Raw genomic sequence first — 13,176 nt, forward strand, 5'->3', positions numbered from 1 at the left:
CGCCTGGCTGACTCAGCCAGAAGGGCATGCGACTCTTGATCTTGGGGTCACAAGTTCAAGCCCCACATTGGGTGTAGAGATTAGTTAAATAAAAACAATTTTCTTTAAATCTCACAATGAGTGTGAAGAGAAGAAGGTTCAGGAAGTAACAGGAAGATGAGTCCACAGGGATGGTCATTGCTGCATACCCATTAGGACCCTCATGTTGGGGGTCTTCTTGTGAACAATAGACTTCAAGCTTCAAGGAGGTGGCTCATTTCCTTCCATCCTCCGATGGGTCTTTTCTGCCACTGAGCGGTGGCAGAGGAAGGAAGCTCAAGGGTATAGGTGTGGGTAGGAAGGCAGGAGGGGGCCACCCTAGGCTCAGGAGCTAGGAGCTTCGGCAAATCATTGTGAAGAGTCTGTCTATTCTAGGGGGGAAAGACCCTATGATGCATGAACTTTTTCCCATTTAGAGAAGTCATCCTAGGAAAGAGAAAAGATATTCCGACAGTCCTTTCAAACCACCTCAAACATGTTCAATACTTGCCTCATTCTAAAATTGATCATGCAGGGGTGCCTGGGTGGCTCAGTGGGTTAAAGCCTCTGCCTTCGACTCAGGTCATGATCCCAGGGTCCTGGAATCGAGCCCCACATTGGGTTCATTGCTCTGCGGGGAGCCTGCTTCCTCTTCTCTCTCTGTCTGCCTCTCTGCCTACTTGTGATCTCTGTGAAATAAATAAATAAAATCTTTAAAAAAAATAAAATAAAATTGATCATGCAGTGGGAAAACAAACCTTGGGGGTTACTCTGGCAAAAGGCTTCTAGTCCATCTTGAAAGGCATGAAATTTATTGTTTTAGCTTTCACATTGGGATCCACAACCCATTAGAATTAATTTTTGTGTATGGTGTGAGGTAGAGGTCCAGTTTAATTTTTCATATAAATATGCGATGGACTCAATATCATTTATTGAAAAGACCGTCTTTCCCCTGATGCATGGCCCTTCCCATTTTTCTGGGAGATTTTTTTGGGAGAAGAAGAGGGACCCCACTCATATGGGTTGGGGGTGGGGGAGAAGGGCATTCTGCAGAATACTCAGCTGGATGGCTTGTCCAAGCTGCTGTCTACCTTAGCTTGAGTCAGTGGAGCCTGTCCACAGTGGGTCCTGTCTGAGTTAAATGCAGCCCCAACGGCTGCCAGGTCCAGGGCTACCAGGTCCCCAGGGGAGGATGCAGAACACAACAGCCTGCTTCTGCTGGAAAATATATGAGGGAGGAAGGCAGAGGACTTTCTGGAAAGATGCTCTCTCTAAAGGGCTTGAAGTAGAGGCTCTTGGCACCTTGCCCATATCCCTTTGAACTTACAGTTCGGTTCTGGTACTTGCTCACAACATTCTAGAACAAAACCCTAATTGGTGGCTTTTTCTCTGCAGGTGGGAGGGCAGGCCAGAAGTGCCAGAGAGTTTATCTCCTGGGATTAGTCCTTAGGCAACTGCAGAGGGCTGGAGGATCAATACCCCAGATTCTCTGCCACTTGGTGGGGAAGCTCTGAAGTGTGCTCTATACTGTCTCCCAGAGTTCTCCAGCAGGGAACTTGTCTCAGGTTCTGCTTCTAGGGGAATCCAAACTGAGACACGTGGGAAAGAACATTGTATTTGTCAGCCTGGGCCGCCATAACAAAATACCAGAGACTGAATGGCTTGAACAACAGAAACATATTTTCTCATTATTCTGGAATTAGAGGTCTCAGATCAAGGGGTCAGTGGATTCAGTTCCAGGTGGGGACACTCTCTCTGGCCCATAGATGGACCCCTCAACTGTACCCTCATAGTGGAGAAGCTTCTGGAGTCTCTTCCTCTTCATACAAGGACGCTAGTTCTGTCAGACTAAACTAAACCTTATTTAACCTTAATCGTCTCCTTAAAGGTCCTAGGTCCAAAAACACCACACGGAGGGAGGGGTTAGGGCTTAATGTATGAATTTTGGGAGGACACAGTTCCGTCCAAAGCCAGCATTTAGTCACTGATTTAATCCTGCCTTCTGTGCACGAGGTGGTGGGCAGTGTTGAGTTGGATGGTGGCCTGAGGACAGTTTTTTTTTTTTTAGAGATTTTATTTATTTATTTGACACTCAGAGATCACAAGTAGGCAGAGAGGCAGGCAGAGAGAGAGGAGGAAGCAGGCTCCCCGCTGAGCAGAGCCCGCGATGTGGGGCTCGATCCCAGGACCCTGGGATCATGACCTGAGCCGAAGGCAGAGGCTTTTACCCACTGAGCCACTCAGGCGCCCCCTGAGGACAGTTTTGAGATCTTTGAAGACAGATCTCACATCCCATTTCTATCAACTGTGCACCTGACCCACCCCAGGGACCAGAGTGTGACCACAACCCAGCTACCCCCTGCATCCAGGGCATATTATAGTTCTTTGGGTGTTTAGCCTGGGTGGGACCTGGGCCATAGGAATCGCTTGGAGCCTGTGGAGCAGGGCGTGGGCTGGCGGGCTCTGGGACTCTGCAACATGGATTAGAAGCAAGAGCAGAGGGGGAGGCTAGGGGATCACGGAGATGAATGGAAGCCTCTCCCGGTCATGGGCCCCCTGTGAGCTGAATCCCCAGGTATTGACCAAGAACACAAAAGAAGGCAGTGGAGGCCTCTGAAGGGCATGAGCAGCCCATCTTGCCTTGGCAAGTGTATTTTGTCCAGAGGACCCCGGGGCATATGGTCATGGGCTGTAGAGTTTCTGGAGGCCAGAGCCAAAGAGGACCACCAGGAAGAGAGTAAAGCGTGAGGCCTGGAGCTGGATGCTAGGCTCCCTGGACTGTGGGTCAAAAGAGTGGCTTCCAGAGTCAGCCAGCCAGACCTTTGAGATCTGGGAGATACATCTCAGGGGACGGCAGGAATTCATTCCAGAAGGGGGCCGGGTAAATGAGCCTAAGAATCCAGCCTCTTTACTACCTCTCCTCCCAAATGAGACAGGAAAGACAAAGGTGCCTAGGCCTGGGGGCAGAGGTGGTGGAGATCTGCTCAAACAGGCAACCTTAGGGCCAAAAGCCCTCCTACCCTGACCTGCCTTGGCCTCATGACCTTCGTTCAGAGTGGATCTCTTTTCTGAGCCTCTGTGTAACCGAGTGGCGCTTTGCGTTGTTCTCGTTCCTGGGCAGTCCTCTGACAACCTCTGCCTTGGCCCTGGCCAGACAACAGCTGGGGGATGGAGTCCTCTGTAGCCAGACTATGCTCCCAGTCTAAGCTCCTGGGGTGGAGCCCACGTCCTGGGACCCCAGGCCTGCTAGCTGGCCCACCACCCCCAATGGTCCTTGCGAGCAGATGTGGGGCAAGCAATCCTTGCTCAGCTGAACTCTGGGGCTGTTGAAAAAGCCCGACATGTGAGAAGGCCACCCAGGGGCATGGCTGGGAGGGGCCCCAGGAGAGCAGCAGAACCACTGAGAAAAGAAGACCCACGCCAAGGAAGCAGGCCAGAGAGGCCAGGTGGCCACCTGCAGCTGTGTTTATTGTTCTGTTTTCTCCAACCTCAGCAGAGCAGAATGTGAGGCCAGTGGCAGCTAGGCCCATTCCATGGTACTATGGGGCCAGCCAGAGTCATGTGTGAGTGGGGCCAGAGTCCATGAGATAGCCGTTGGGAGGAAGACCCACCATTTAGGGGGCTTGGCACTCCCTCTTCTGCACACTCCATGCCCAAAGCCCCCGGTGGGATTCATATGCGGCAAGCATGAGTGTGCGGGCCTCGGAGGGGGCAGCCACAGGGATCGAGCAGCCATTGGAAGCTCCATGGGAGCCTGGGCAGGCCTCGGGAGGCTGCTGGGCACCACTCCTTGCCCTGGAGCAAGGTCGGGATGCTGGGCCAGCTGAGATGGGTCAGACACAAACAGGACCTCCCCAGGCCACTTCTCCCTGAGCTGTCCTCTTCCCCACGGTCCCCATCCCCTGCTCCTGTCGCCTGATGGTCCGGTCTGCACAAGGTCCATCTCTTCCAGAGGAACTGACCCAGTGAGGAAAGCCCAGCATCCCGGGTCCCCCCTGGGATGCTCTCCTGCCGAGAGCATTAGCACAGTGCTAAGGCTTCCGACCAGCCCGGAGGAAGGGAGGTGAGAGAAGCCTGTGGGACTGGAGGCCTCAAGCACAGGGTGGCCTGTTTAGGCCTTTGGGTGGATGTCCGCCTGAAGCCCTGGCTCAGCGTCTGTCTGTGCTGCTGTCCAGGATGTTGAGTGTGTATCCCAGAGGGACCTCCAGTCCGGGTTCAGTGGGGGCAACACTGGCAGACCTGGTGGGGAGAGGGAGACAAGAAGGTTCTGGAAAAAGGCTGGCTGCAACGGTACAGGAAACCCCTTCTCTCTGCCTGTTCAGCTTGGGCTGCTGGGGTGGGGAGGGGGAGCTGGCTGTGTGGCCCTGACAGCTGTCTAGACAGGCCCCGGAGAGAGAGAATTGGACCCCAGAGCCCCACCCTGGGTAATGTCTTTTGCAGAGTCTCGGCAGGGCCAGGGGAGGAAGCAAGGCCCAGCTGGAGACCTACCGTGATTAGGAGTATGCCAGGCCCTGAAGCCCCCGGGCTGAAGAGTGGAACTTGTCGGAATCCTCAAAAGGCTGGTCTGTGGTAAGCAAAGATAGGAACCATAAGCTCTGTGTGGCCTGGGAACCTTCTCTGCCTGTGTGCCTCTGGGCTGGAGACAGCATGCAGAGCTACAGAGAGCCTGGCAGGTGCTGGGCTGTTTCTGGTCCTGGCAGACAGTTAGGTGAGGCGAGCCCCTTGGATCTCTTGGGTGCAGCCCCAGGCCCTTGCCTGCCTAACTCCCTCACTGGAAAGAGGTGACTCTGGGCTCCTCTTTCCAGCCCTGCTTCCTCCGCAGGGCCTGTGTCAAGGAAAGGAAACAGAGTACCAGGTCAGAAAAGAGGTCAGCATCTTGGAGAATGGACCCCCCTCATGCAGCAGGGGCGTGTCTCCCTCTCAGACATCCACAAAATTCATTACTTCCATCCTCCCCTCCCCTGCCGAAACCTCTGCCCCCCACCGGTTCTCTCTGCTGGTGGGAGACATCAGTGGCCCCCTGCTCCCCAAAACTCATATTTGAAGCTCCAGACACACTCAGGTTAAGAAAAATTATCCAAAACTTGGAAACAAGGCAAAAAAAAAAAAAAAAAAAAAACCAAACAAACTTAAAGACCAAAAGACTGTGCGTCCTTTGAAATCACCTAATGAACCCACCCTAAGAGTCATCTTATTCGAGGGCAGGTAACTCCCTGACTTACTCTATACCCCTGGTATAGGGCCCAGGCTTTGCTAAGTTGGATGTGGACTTGAAGGAGATCAATAACTGACAAATGACCACCATTTCACTAATGGCATGTGGCTGGGGTAACATTGTCTCAGTTCTACACCCGTAAGTGGGGAAGTGGGAACTGGGCTAAACCTCATCTAAAGTCAGTCCCCTTCCACCCCCTAAGTGATCCAAACCCCGAAAGGGTGTATACTACCCTCCCGCACATGCTGGGAGGCCCAGGTCAAAGGCCTGCAGCCTGTGTAGGGTTTCTCCAGCTCTGAGTGGAGGATCTTTGCTCTGGGCTCAACCAGGTGGGGATGGGGCCTTGGAGTGGTTTCCAGGCCTTCTCCAACAGGATTCCAGTATTCTCCTTGGTCAAGGGGCCAACGGACAGTCTCCGGAGTGGTGACCACCCCAAGCGATGGGGACCAGGGAGGTGGGATCCAGATGGATACCCTGGGACCCCCGCAGAGCTCCCTGCTCTACACCCTCCAGAGACACCTGGCCAACCAGCCTGAAGCTCTGGTGACATGTGGACAGAGTAAGCCCCCGAAGCCTAGCCGCTCCACCGGGCCATAGCAGGGCAGCACGGGTCACCCACCTGGAAGTCCCTCTCCGTGGGCTCTCGGGCAGGCCTGGGGTGGGGAGCTGGGTGGGCGCAGCACGGGGGCGAAGGCGCTCCTCTGTTTGACAGCGGAGATCATGTTGACAGGCGAGAAGGAGAAGACGCTGGTGGTGGGGGCAGCGGCCGGGAGGGACATGGAGGAGGCAGCGGCCAGCGGGGGGCTAGAGGGCATGACTCCGGGGCGGGGCAGGGAGGGGCAGGTGCAGCAGGGAAGGCGGTGGGAGACACAACAGGGAGACAGCACCAGAGTGAGCAGCTTGGTTGGAGCCCTGGCTTGGGCAGTGGGCCCCAGGGGGGCTGCTGACCCAGGCATCAGGCTCAGACCTCACTAGGGGGCTGCAGTGAGGGTCCTGGGGAGACCAGTATTGGGCAGGGTATAGAGGCAGACTAGGAGGCCCTGGGGTCCTGGACCAGTAACTGCCTTCTGGGGGGTTCTAAAGACCCTTTCTTGGGGCTGCAAACGCCAGGGCCAGACTAGGTCAAAATCAAAGCAAAAGCAGAACACGCAACAAAACCAAATATTGGGAGGTACCCTGAAAAATGAACGATATGGAATAGATGGAATAGAATAGGTCAGGGTTCCTGCTGAAAGCAGCTGGGATTCCAAGATGCTAAGGAACATTCGTGGGCCTTGGGGTACCAATGTTCGAGTCAAAGATCAGGGTTCATACCAGAGCTGGGGCAAGGGATCTGGGATGTCTGGGGGGTTCACACAGCTTCCTGTTATATGGCATCGTTGCCCAGGATCTTAACTCACACAAGTACCTTAACTTCCTCTACACATATGTTTCCCTTACCAACCTTCCCCACACACCTGCACTGGGCACTTTGTTCTCTGCCAGCTTAATACAGGTCCTTGTCACCCCTAGCCAGGGCCTGGAGGCCTCCTGTATCTCCCTCCTCCAGCCAGTCAAGTTTAAACAAAAACACAGAGATCCACATCCTTACATCTTCCTATTTGAGACCTGCTGGGCACCTAGGGCTGTTCACCGCTCCTCTGAGAATAGCTCTGGCTCTGACTGCCCCTCCTTCCTGCGGCCTCCTCTCCTAGGGCTTTGGGCTCCTCTGGATCCTCCTTTCTACATTCTCATTGAAACCCTTTCCCCTGTCTCTCTCTTCTGAATACAAATAAGGCTGTGATTTGAGTGCTGTCCAAGCAGCTGGCATGAGGTGGGGGATTTCTGAAAGAAACCAATGGCTCAAGAAGGCTGCCTTTGGCATCAGAGCACACCACCCCCAATTCCCCTTGGATAAAGTGATGCCTTCAACAGCTACCCCTGTTCCAAATAAATGTTCTCAGCCTCATGGAGCACCCACTCCCAAAGACAGTGCTCACAGCTAATGGATGAGGTCCATGGAGCTCCGAGGAGGGCTGGAGATGAATGTCAGAAAATGTACTGTATCTTTCAAAGCTGGGAGCTCACAGCCACATATTGTAGCTTGGGTAGTACTGGGATTTGTGGGTCCAACTGGGAGTTGCTGGTGGCCAAAGCAGAAAACCAAAAGGAGGCCCAAGCAGACAGATGTCATTTCAGGCATCCCCTGGCCAACTCAAGGAGAACACAGGGAATGAATGGGGACCTGGGTAAGACCTGGTTATGAGATGGGACTGACACTTAGGCAAGTGCAGGGTGTTCCCAACTGATGCTGGAGGCAGGGCTCAAGCTACTCTAGAATTCTTGATCCTTTGGCTGAACAGGGAGATCCCAGATGGGGTGGCTTCTGCCCCCTGGGGCAGTAGGTTCCCCACTTCTGACTGCACTGTGTGTGTGTGATGGAAGAGAGGGGTTGGTAGTCCAGACCCCACCAGTTTAGAATTTAAGGGGCACCCAGAGTCTTTAAGAATGCTGTTCCAATCTGAAGGAAGTGGAAGAAGAGGAGTCTGGCCTGAGCAGAGAGCCAGGAGACACAGAGGTTTAGGTAGAGAGAGCAGAGGTTCATGGCCTGTGTAAACATGGGCATATGGGGTTTTGGGTCCCAGAAGCTGGGCCCAGGCCACCAGGAGAGCGTCAGGCTCAAACCCACAGCCAGGAAGAGCAGTACCCAGGATGTGAAATCATGCACCCTTTCTAAGTCTGGGCATTTCACGCACACTGGCGCATTCAGATCTGAGAACAACCCTAGGCAGGGGGACACTGATCTAATTTTACAGACAGGAAACTGAAGCTGAAAGAAATAAAGTAACTTGTTAAATGACAGCTCCTGACTTGGGCTTTCAAACCCTGAATCCTGAATCCAGCTGTCCGACCACAAGGACTTCCTTTGCTCTTCCCTAGCTGACTCCTGGGAGCCACATCTTCCCACCCGACCTGGTTCCCCGCCCCCAGACAGGTAGAAGCCCATTTGGTCTGAGCCATTAGTTCTCTAGGGCCTCCGGCAGGGGGCGCTAGCCTCCCCCCAAAGTCCTGGCGTAAGACAGAAAGGTGGCGGTCCGCCAGGTATCATCCGGATACCCCGGCGCCCCGTTAAGGTCCCTTTCAGGAGGAAAGGAGGTCTAGAAACTAGGTGTGCAGCTGAAATCGGCAAAGAGACGAAAGGTGCGAGAACTGCCCCGGCCCCAGGGTCCAGGATCCTGCTGAGGGGCGGGGTTGAGGGGACAGCTGAGACGGGTCACACGACGGTGGTGAGAGAGTCGCCTGAAGCCCCCCACCCGCCCTGGGCTGGGAGGGGGCATGGCCGAGCCCCATGCAGCTCTCCGGGCCGGGGACACTCACTGGCGAAGGGCGAGGTGGCCGTGGAGCCATTGAGGAAGCTAGGGGACCCGGGCACGCCTAGGCCGGCCACGCCCGGTGTCCCGTAGCCGCCGAGGCCCGCGCCGAGGCCGCTGCCGTAGCTGCTCTGCTGCGAGCCGGGGCTGGGCGCGAACCCGCGCGGGGACGCGCTGCCGCAGCTGCGCGCGTAGCCTGCGGGAGAGGGTGGTCAGGCGCGCAGTGCGGGCGGGCGTGGGGTGGGGAGCCGCGCGCTGGGGCAGCGGGACGCACCCGGCTCCGGGCCCGGCGTGGCGTCCCCGACGGCGATGGCCAGCGGGCTGCTAAAGGCGTTGATGCCCACGACGGCGGGGTGCGGGTGGCTCGGGGCCAAGGGTCCGAGCGGCGCAGGCGCGCGTGGGGCGCTGTACAGAGCCTCGGCCACGTCGGCCGCGCGCTTCAGGAGGAGCTCCTGCGAAGACAAGAGCGGGGCACGGCCGGGGCAGCCGCAGGCGCCGGGAGGGGGACAGTCCCCGGCCTGGCGGCGCGAGGAGGCAGGCGGAGGCGCCATACCTGGTTGCTGCTGGGCACTCCGTACAGGGCCTCCGCCAAGTCGGCCGCCCGCTTCAACAGCACTTCCTGGGGGCGGGGGAGGAGACAGCGGGACGGAGGGCCAGCCCCGGGGGGCGGCCGAGGGGCCCGGGGTCCCCTCTGCCCCTTCACCCCCGCAAACCCCCTCCCCCGGGGGCCACAGGTCACCCTCATCCCTGTCCCCCCGCCCCTCTGGGTACCTTGGGCAGCCTCTCGGGATCTCCGGGGTGTCTGGGAATGGCTTTCTGTAGCCTCTGGAATCCATAGTCAATGGTGGGCTCATTCAGGGCTGGGGAAAAGGGCGGCGTTTGGAGGACCCCCTCCCAGCGCCTGCTGCAGGACCAAGCCCGCCAGCAACCAATCTGGGAGCCTCGCTACTGACCCCCTTCAACCAGCCCAGCCCAAAACTCTCGGCACACACGGGTCAGCGAGGTTCAGTTCGCTGAGTGTTCTCTGTTCCTTTGCTCATTGATTCAACAAATATTTACTGAGCCGGGCCCTGTGCCAGGTGCTTGGCATTAACACACAAGCACTATACCATCCCATCTGTGGTTCGAAAAAAGGGCAACCATATAGACGTGTTAGTTTCTATACTCCTAGGGGTAGGACTGGAGGGAGAGCTTTCTGTCTGCATGATCAGGAGTAACATATTAATTACAAAAGTTAAAAACTCCAACAGTCTCCATTTATCACCAATCAGGTGGGCTCCCAGCAGCATCTGGTCGTTAGAAGTGTGTGTGGGCCCCTGGGGAAGGGACTCTGGCCCACATCCAGGGCTCTGCGGGCCAGTGGGCAGACTCCTGACTAGGCATCCCCATGACCTCCTTCTCCAGGCAGGTCTGGACCAACTCACGAAGCCTCAAAGCCCTACCCATATTCTTCACGACCAACTCCAGATTTAGTGAATTTCTTTCTGTTTCCCGGGACAGGGAAAGCACTCATTCCCAGGTCTTTGCATTTGCCATTCCTTCTCCAGGACTGCCTTTCCTTTCCCAGCTCTACCTCCGTATTCATCATTGCAGTCTCAGCTTAGCCCAGTTAAGCCCACACTGCCTCCTAGAGGTCCTTCCCTCCCCTCCACCTGTAACTTCACCTACCTCACACTTTGTTCCCAGCTCCAGCCACCCCACCCTCACCCCCTTAGACTGCAACTCCCTACCAGTAAGTTAGGATCGCTACCGATTGTCTGGTGCAGTGCAGGGAAGGGCTAGGAGATTATCTGTGGAGAGTAGGATGGGGACAAGTGGGTGGCTGGGGCAGGGCAGGAGAAGGAAGGTGGAGAGGGTCCTGGCCGGTGGTCAGACAGAGAAAGGATGGGGTATTCTATACTCTGGTCTCTGTTAACTTCTCACCCTGGCTTTCTGCAGGGGCTGTGTGTGTGCGCGCGCGCGTGTGTGTACATGCGTGCGCGTGCCCGCGCGCGTGCCCGCTCACCTGTTTATGCCCACACAGAGGGAAGACTGGGGTGGCTTGGGGAACCAAGAGACCGAGGGTAGATTAGGGAGCATCGAGCCCATTTTGGAGAATCTTTGAAACAGATGTGCCGCCAGGAGATATTCTAGACCCTGGGGAGTGTGTGTGTGTGCTGTGGGGGTGATTTGTGAGGGTGAAGAGTGAAGAGTGCCCTGGCGAGGAGGACCATAGGCAAGGAGAAAGTCCCAGCAGGGCTGAGACTCCAAGCCTGGGAGGGGATTGAGGAGTCAGGCCGAAGAGAGAAACGGAGACGCTCAGTGAAGGAGGAGAGTCAAGGGATCCAGCGACGAACTTGAGATACTGGCTAACTCAGAGACCCAGGCTCTGGGGCACCAGGTGGGGCTCCTTCCAGCAACCCTAGGCCTGTCTGCCCCCAACCCCTGTACCCCGCCTGACTCCTTACCTGTGTAGACAAAACGGCCGGGGGCTCCCTTGCAAAATTGCTTGGACTTGTAGGACAGGGTCACCTCCACCACCCCGGGAATGTGCCGCGGGGGCGTCTGAACCCGTATGGCGTGGGGCGTGATGAGCTGCGAGGGGAGAGGGGAGGCCTGCGGGTTCCAGCCCGGGGCGAGAGGAGGGCCCAGCCGCGAGGCCCCAAGGGAGACTGGCGGGGGTGGCCCACCTCGCTCCACACGAGCACGTTCCCGAACACGACCTGCAATCCGTCGAAGAAATTGTCACCGATGACAATGACGGTGGCGCCTCCTGTGGTCCAGCCCTCCCCGGGGCTGATGGCCTTGATACAGGGGGTGGCAGCTGCCAGGCAGGAGAAGAGACAGGTCAGGGGCCTGCACCAAGGATGGGACTGGGGGCTGGCTGGGCCCAAAGGGCCAGGGGTCCTGACCTTCAGAGGGGTCCAGCCGGCGTGCCCTGCGACCATGCTTGGAGTTGTTGTGCACAAACATGTTGTCGGACACGGCCAGCACATGTCCGTCCACACTCACTGTCGTGGACACCACCACCTGCAAGGAGAGTGGAAGCCCGCCTGGCTTAGGCCCTCAGGGGCCCCCTGCAGGGAACTATTGTGGGCAATTCTGAAGAACCTGGCCAGAGTGGCTGGCAGTTGGAGCTCAGAATCATGGGTGCGGGAAAGAGATTCCCCCAGGGGCTGAACTGATAGAAGGGGGGGTGGGAGGGGACAGGCAGCTAGGTCAAGTGACAGCCCAGATGCACTATCTAGGGCTGCCCAGGGGAAATGATCGCCAGGAACTAGAAAAATCCAGAGTCCTGAAAAAATCGCTGGCTCCTTGGGCAGAATGGCTACTGTTTTGGGGGCATACCTGCATCCTGCACTGTATCCCCAAGGCTCCAAGGCAGGAATGTGTCTTAGGCAAGTGGGAGTGAGAGTGGGGGGAGGCAGTCTCAGCCTGAGAAACCATCAGCAGGAGCACCCGCCCTTGGGAGGAAACTGGGGCTGCCTCCTTCTCTTCCTCCCACCCTTCCCTGAGAGGGGTGTGCAGGTTGGGGATGTACTAAGGGCAGCTGCTCTCTGCTTCACGCTATGCAAATTAGCTGGGTCGTTAATCATGTAAAAATGTCACAATTAGCATCTCCTTAAGTGGGACTCTAATGAAGCCTCCCTTGGCAGCCAGCATAAGCTGAGATGGAACTGCCCCACCCCCAGCAGGCATTGGGCCCTAAAGCACAGGGCTGGGCAGAGAGCTGCCCTGGGGCTTTCCCTGGGGTGGCAGGACCACAGCCTTCCCCACTCACCCCATCAGGAAGGGCTGGGTTTGCAAGGGGACCCCTCTCCCAGGCCCACCTGGAAGCGGCGCATGTCTCGGGGATTCCCTGCATTCTTTAGGCAGTTCTGGTTGCACTTGAGGAAGAACTTGAGGAAGAACCTGAAACGGTGTGGTAGGAGAGTTCAAGGGCTGGGGTAGGGGGTTCTGGAAACGGATGAAGATCTAACGGCTTGTCTCCATGCCCCTTCCCAGCAGGGCGATTCCCCTCTGCCTGCTCACACCAGGCGCACACCCCCTATTCCCACCACCGGCTGTCTCCACACAGGATGCCTGATACACACCAGGGAGGCCCTTCCCAACAACTATCCCACACCATGTGGAATACTATGTGTGCATCACACGTGCTGTGCACCCACGTCACAGAGCATACCCCTCCTCCCGAGTATACTATCTCCCACACAGTGTATACTTGTAATAATACATCCATCCTATATACTATATATGACTTATATATGACCACTCACAAAATACAGCCATCACGCACTGTGTATACCCTTCACAGAGCATACACAATACATAGTCCACATAGAGGCTATAGTCATCGTACCCATATGGTATACTACCCCCACACAGAGTCTATACCCATATGTGCAGCGTATGCCCATCTCATACAGTATATGCACAGAAAGAGTATATCTATTAATATACCCCTTTATGTTGTATATGATTACCCAAAATACAGTCATGGCAAATGCTGTCCAGTCATCACAAATAGCAAGTAGATCGCCCTTCCTCCTTCTCAGCAGGTTCCACCTGCCCCCCCACCCCACACCCCAACACAGCCCTCTTGCGCACAGATCT

The 13,176-nt window shown here is 56.3% G+C and overlaps 1 protein-coding gene across 5 annotated transcripts in view; it reads right to left on the bottom strand.

The window, feature by feature from the left end:
- The window catches only part of EBF4 (EBF family member 4), a 67,860-nt gene that overhangs the window by 9,828 nt on the left and 44,856 nt on the right, over positions 1-13,176 (bottom strand). For 2 of the 5 annotated variants that reach the window (XR_007130164.1, XR_007130163.1), the window contains 11 exons: positions 12,393-12,474; positions 11,475-11,592; positions 11,253-11,386; positions 11,031-11,157; positions 9,355-9,443; positions 9,137-9,202; positions 8,858-9,035; positions 8,591-8,779; positions 5,853-5,934; positions 4,507-4,582; positions 3,439-4,257 (listed from right to left, as the gene is read on the bottom strand). Coding sequence is in view for 3 of the 5 variants with exons in the window: in XM_047746045.1 (XP_047602001.1) it covers positions 4,512-4,582; positions 5,853-6,050; positions 8,591-8,779; positions 8,858-9,035; positions 9,137-9,202; positions 9,355-9,443; positions 11,031-11,157; positions 11,253-11,386; positions 11,475-11,592; positions 12,393-12,474 (1,252 nt within the window). In the remaining 2 variants the exon portion in view is untranslated. Of the gene's footprint in view, positions 1-3,438; positions 4,258-4,506; positions 4,583-5,852; positions 6,051-8,474; positions 8,780-8,857; positions 9,036-9,136; positions 9,203-9,354; positions 9,444-11,030; positions 11,158-11,252; positions 11,387-11,474; positions 11,593-12,392; positions 12,475-13,176 lie in introns of those variants that run through there. The other 3 variants (XM_047746045.1, XM_047746044.1, XM_047746046.1) reach the window with 2 other exon arrangements.

Source organism: Lutra lutra, chromosome 9 (assembly GCF_902655055.1).
Source record: "Lutra lutra chromosome 9, mLutLut1.2, whole genome shotgun sequence".
Lineage (NCBI taxonomy): Eukaryota > Metazoa > Chordata > Mammalia > Carnivora > Mustelidae > Lutra > Lutra lutra.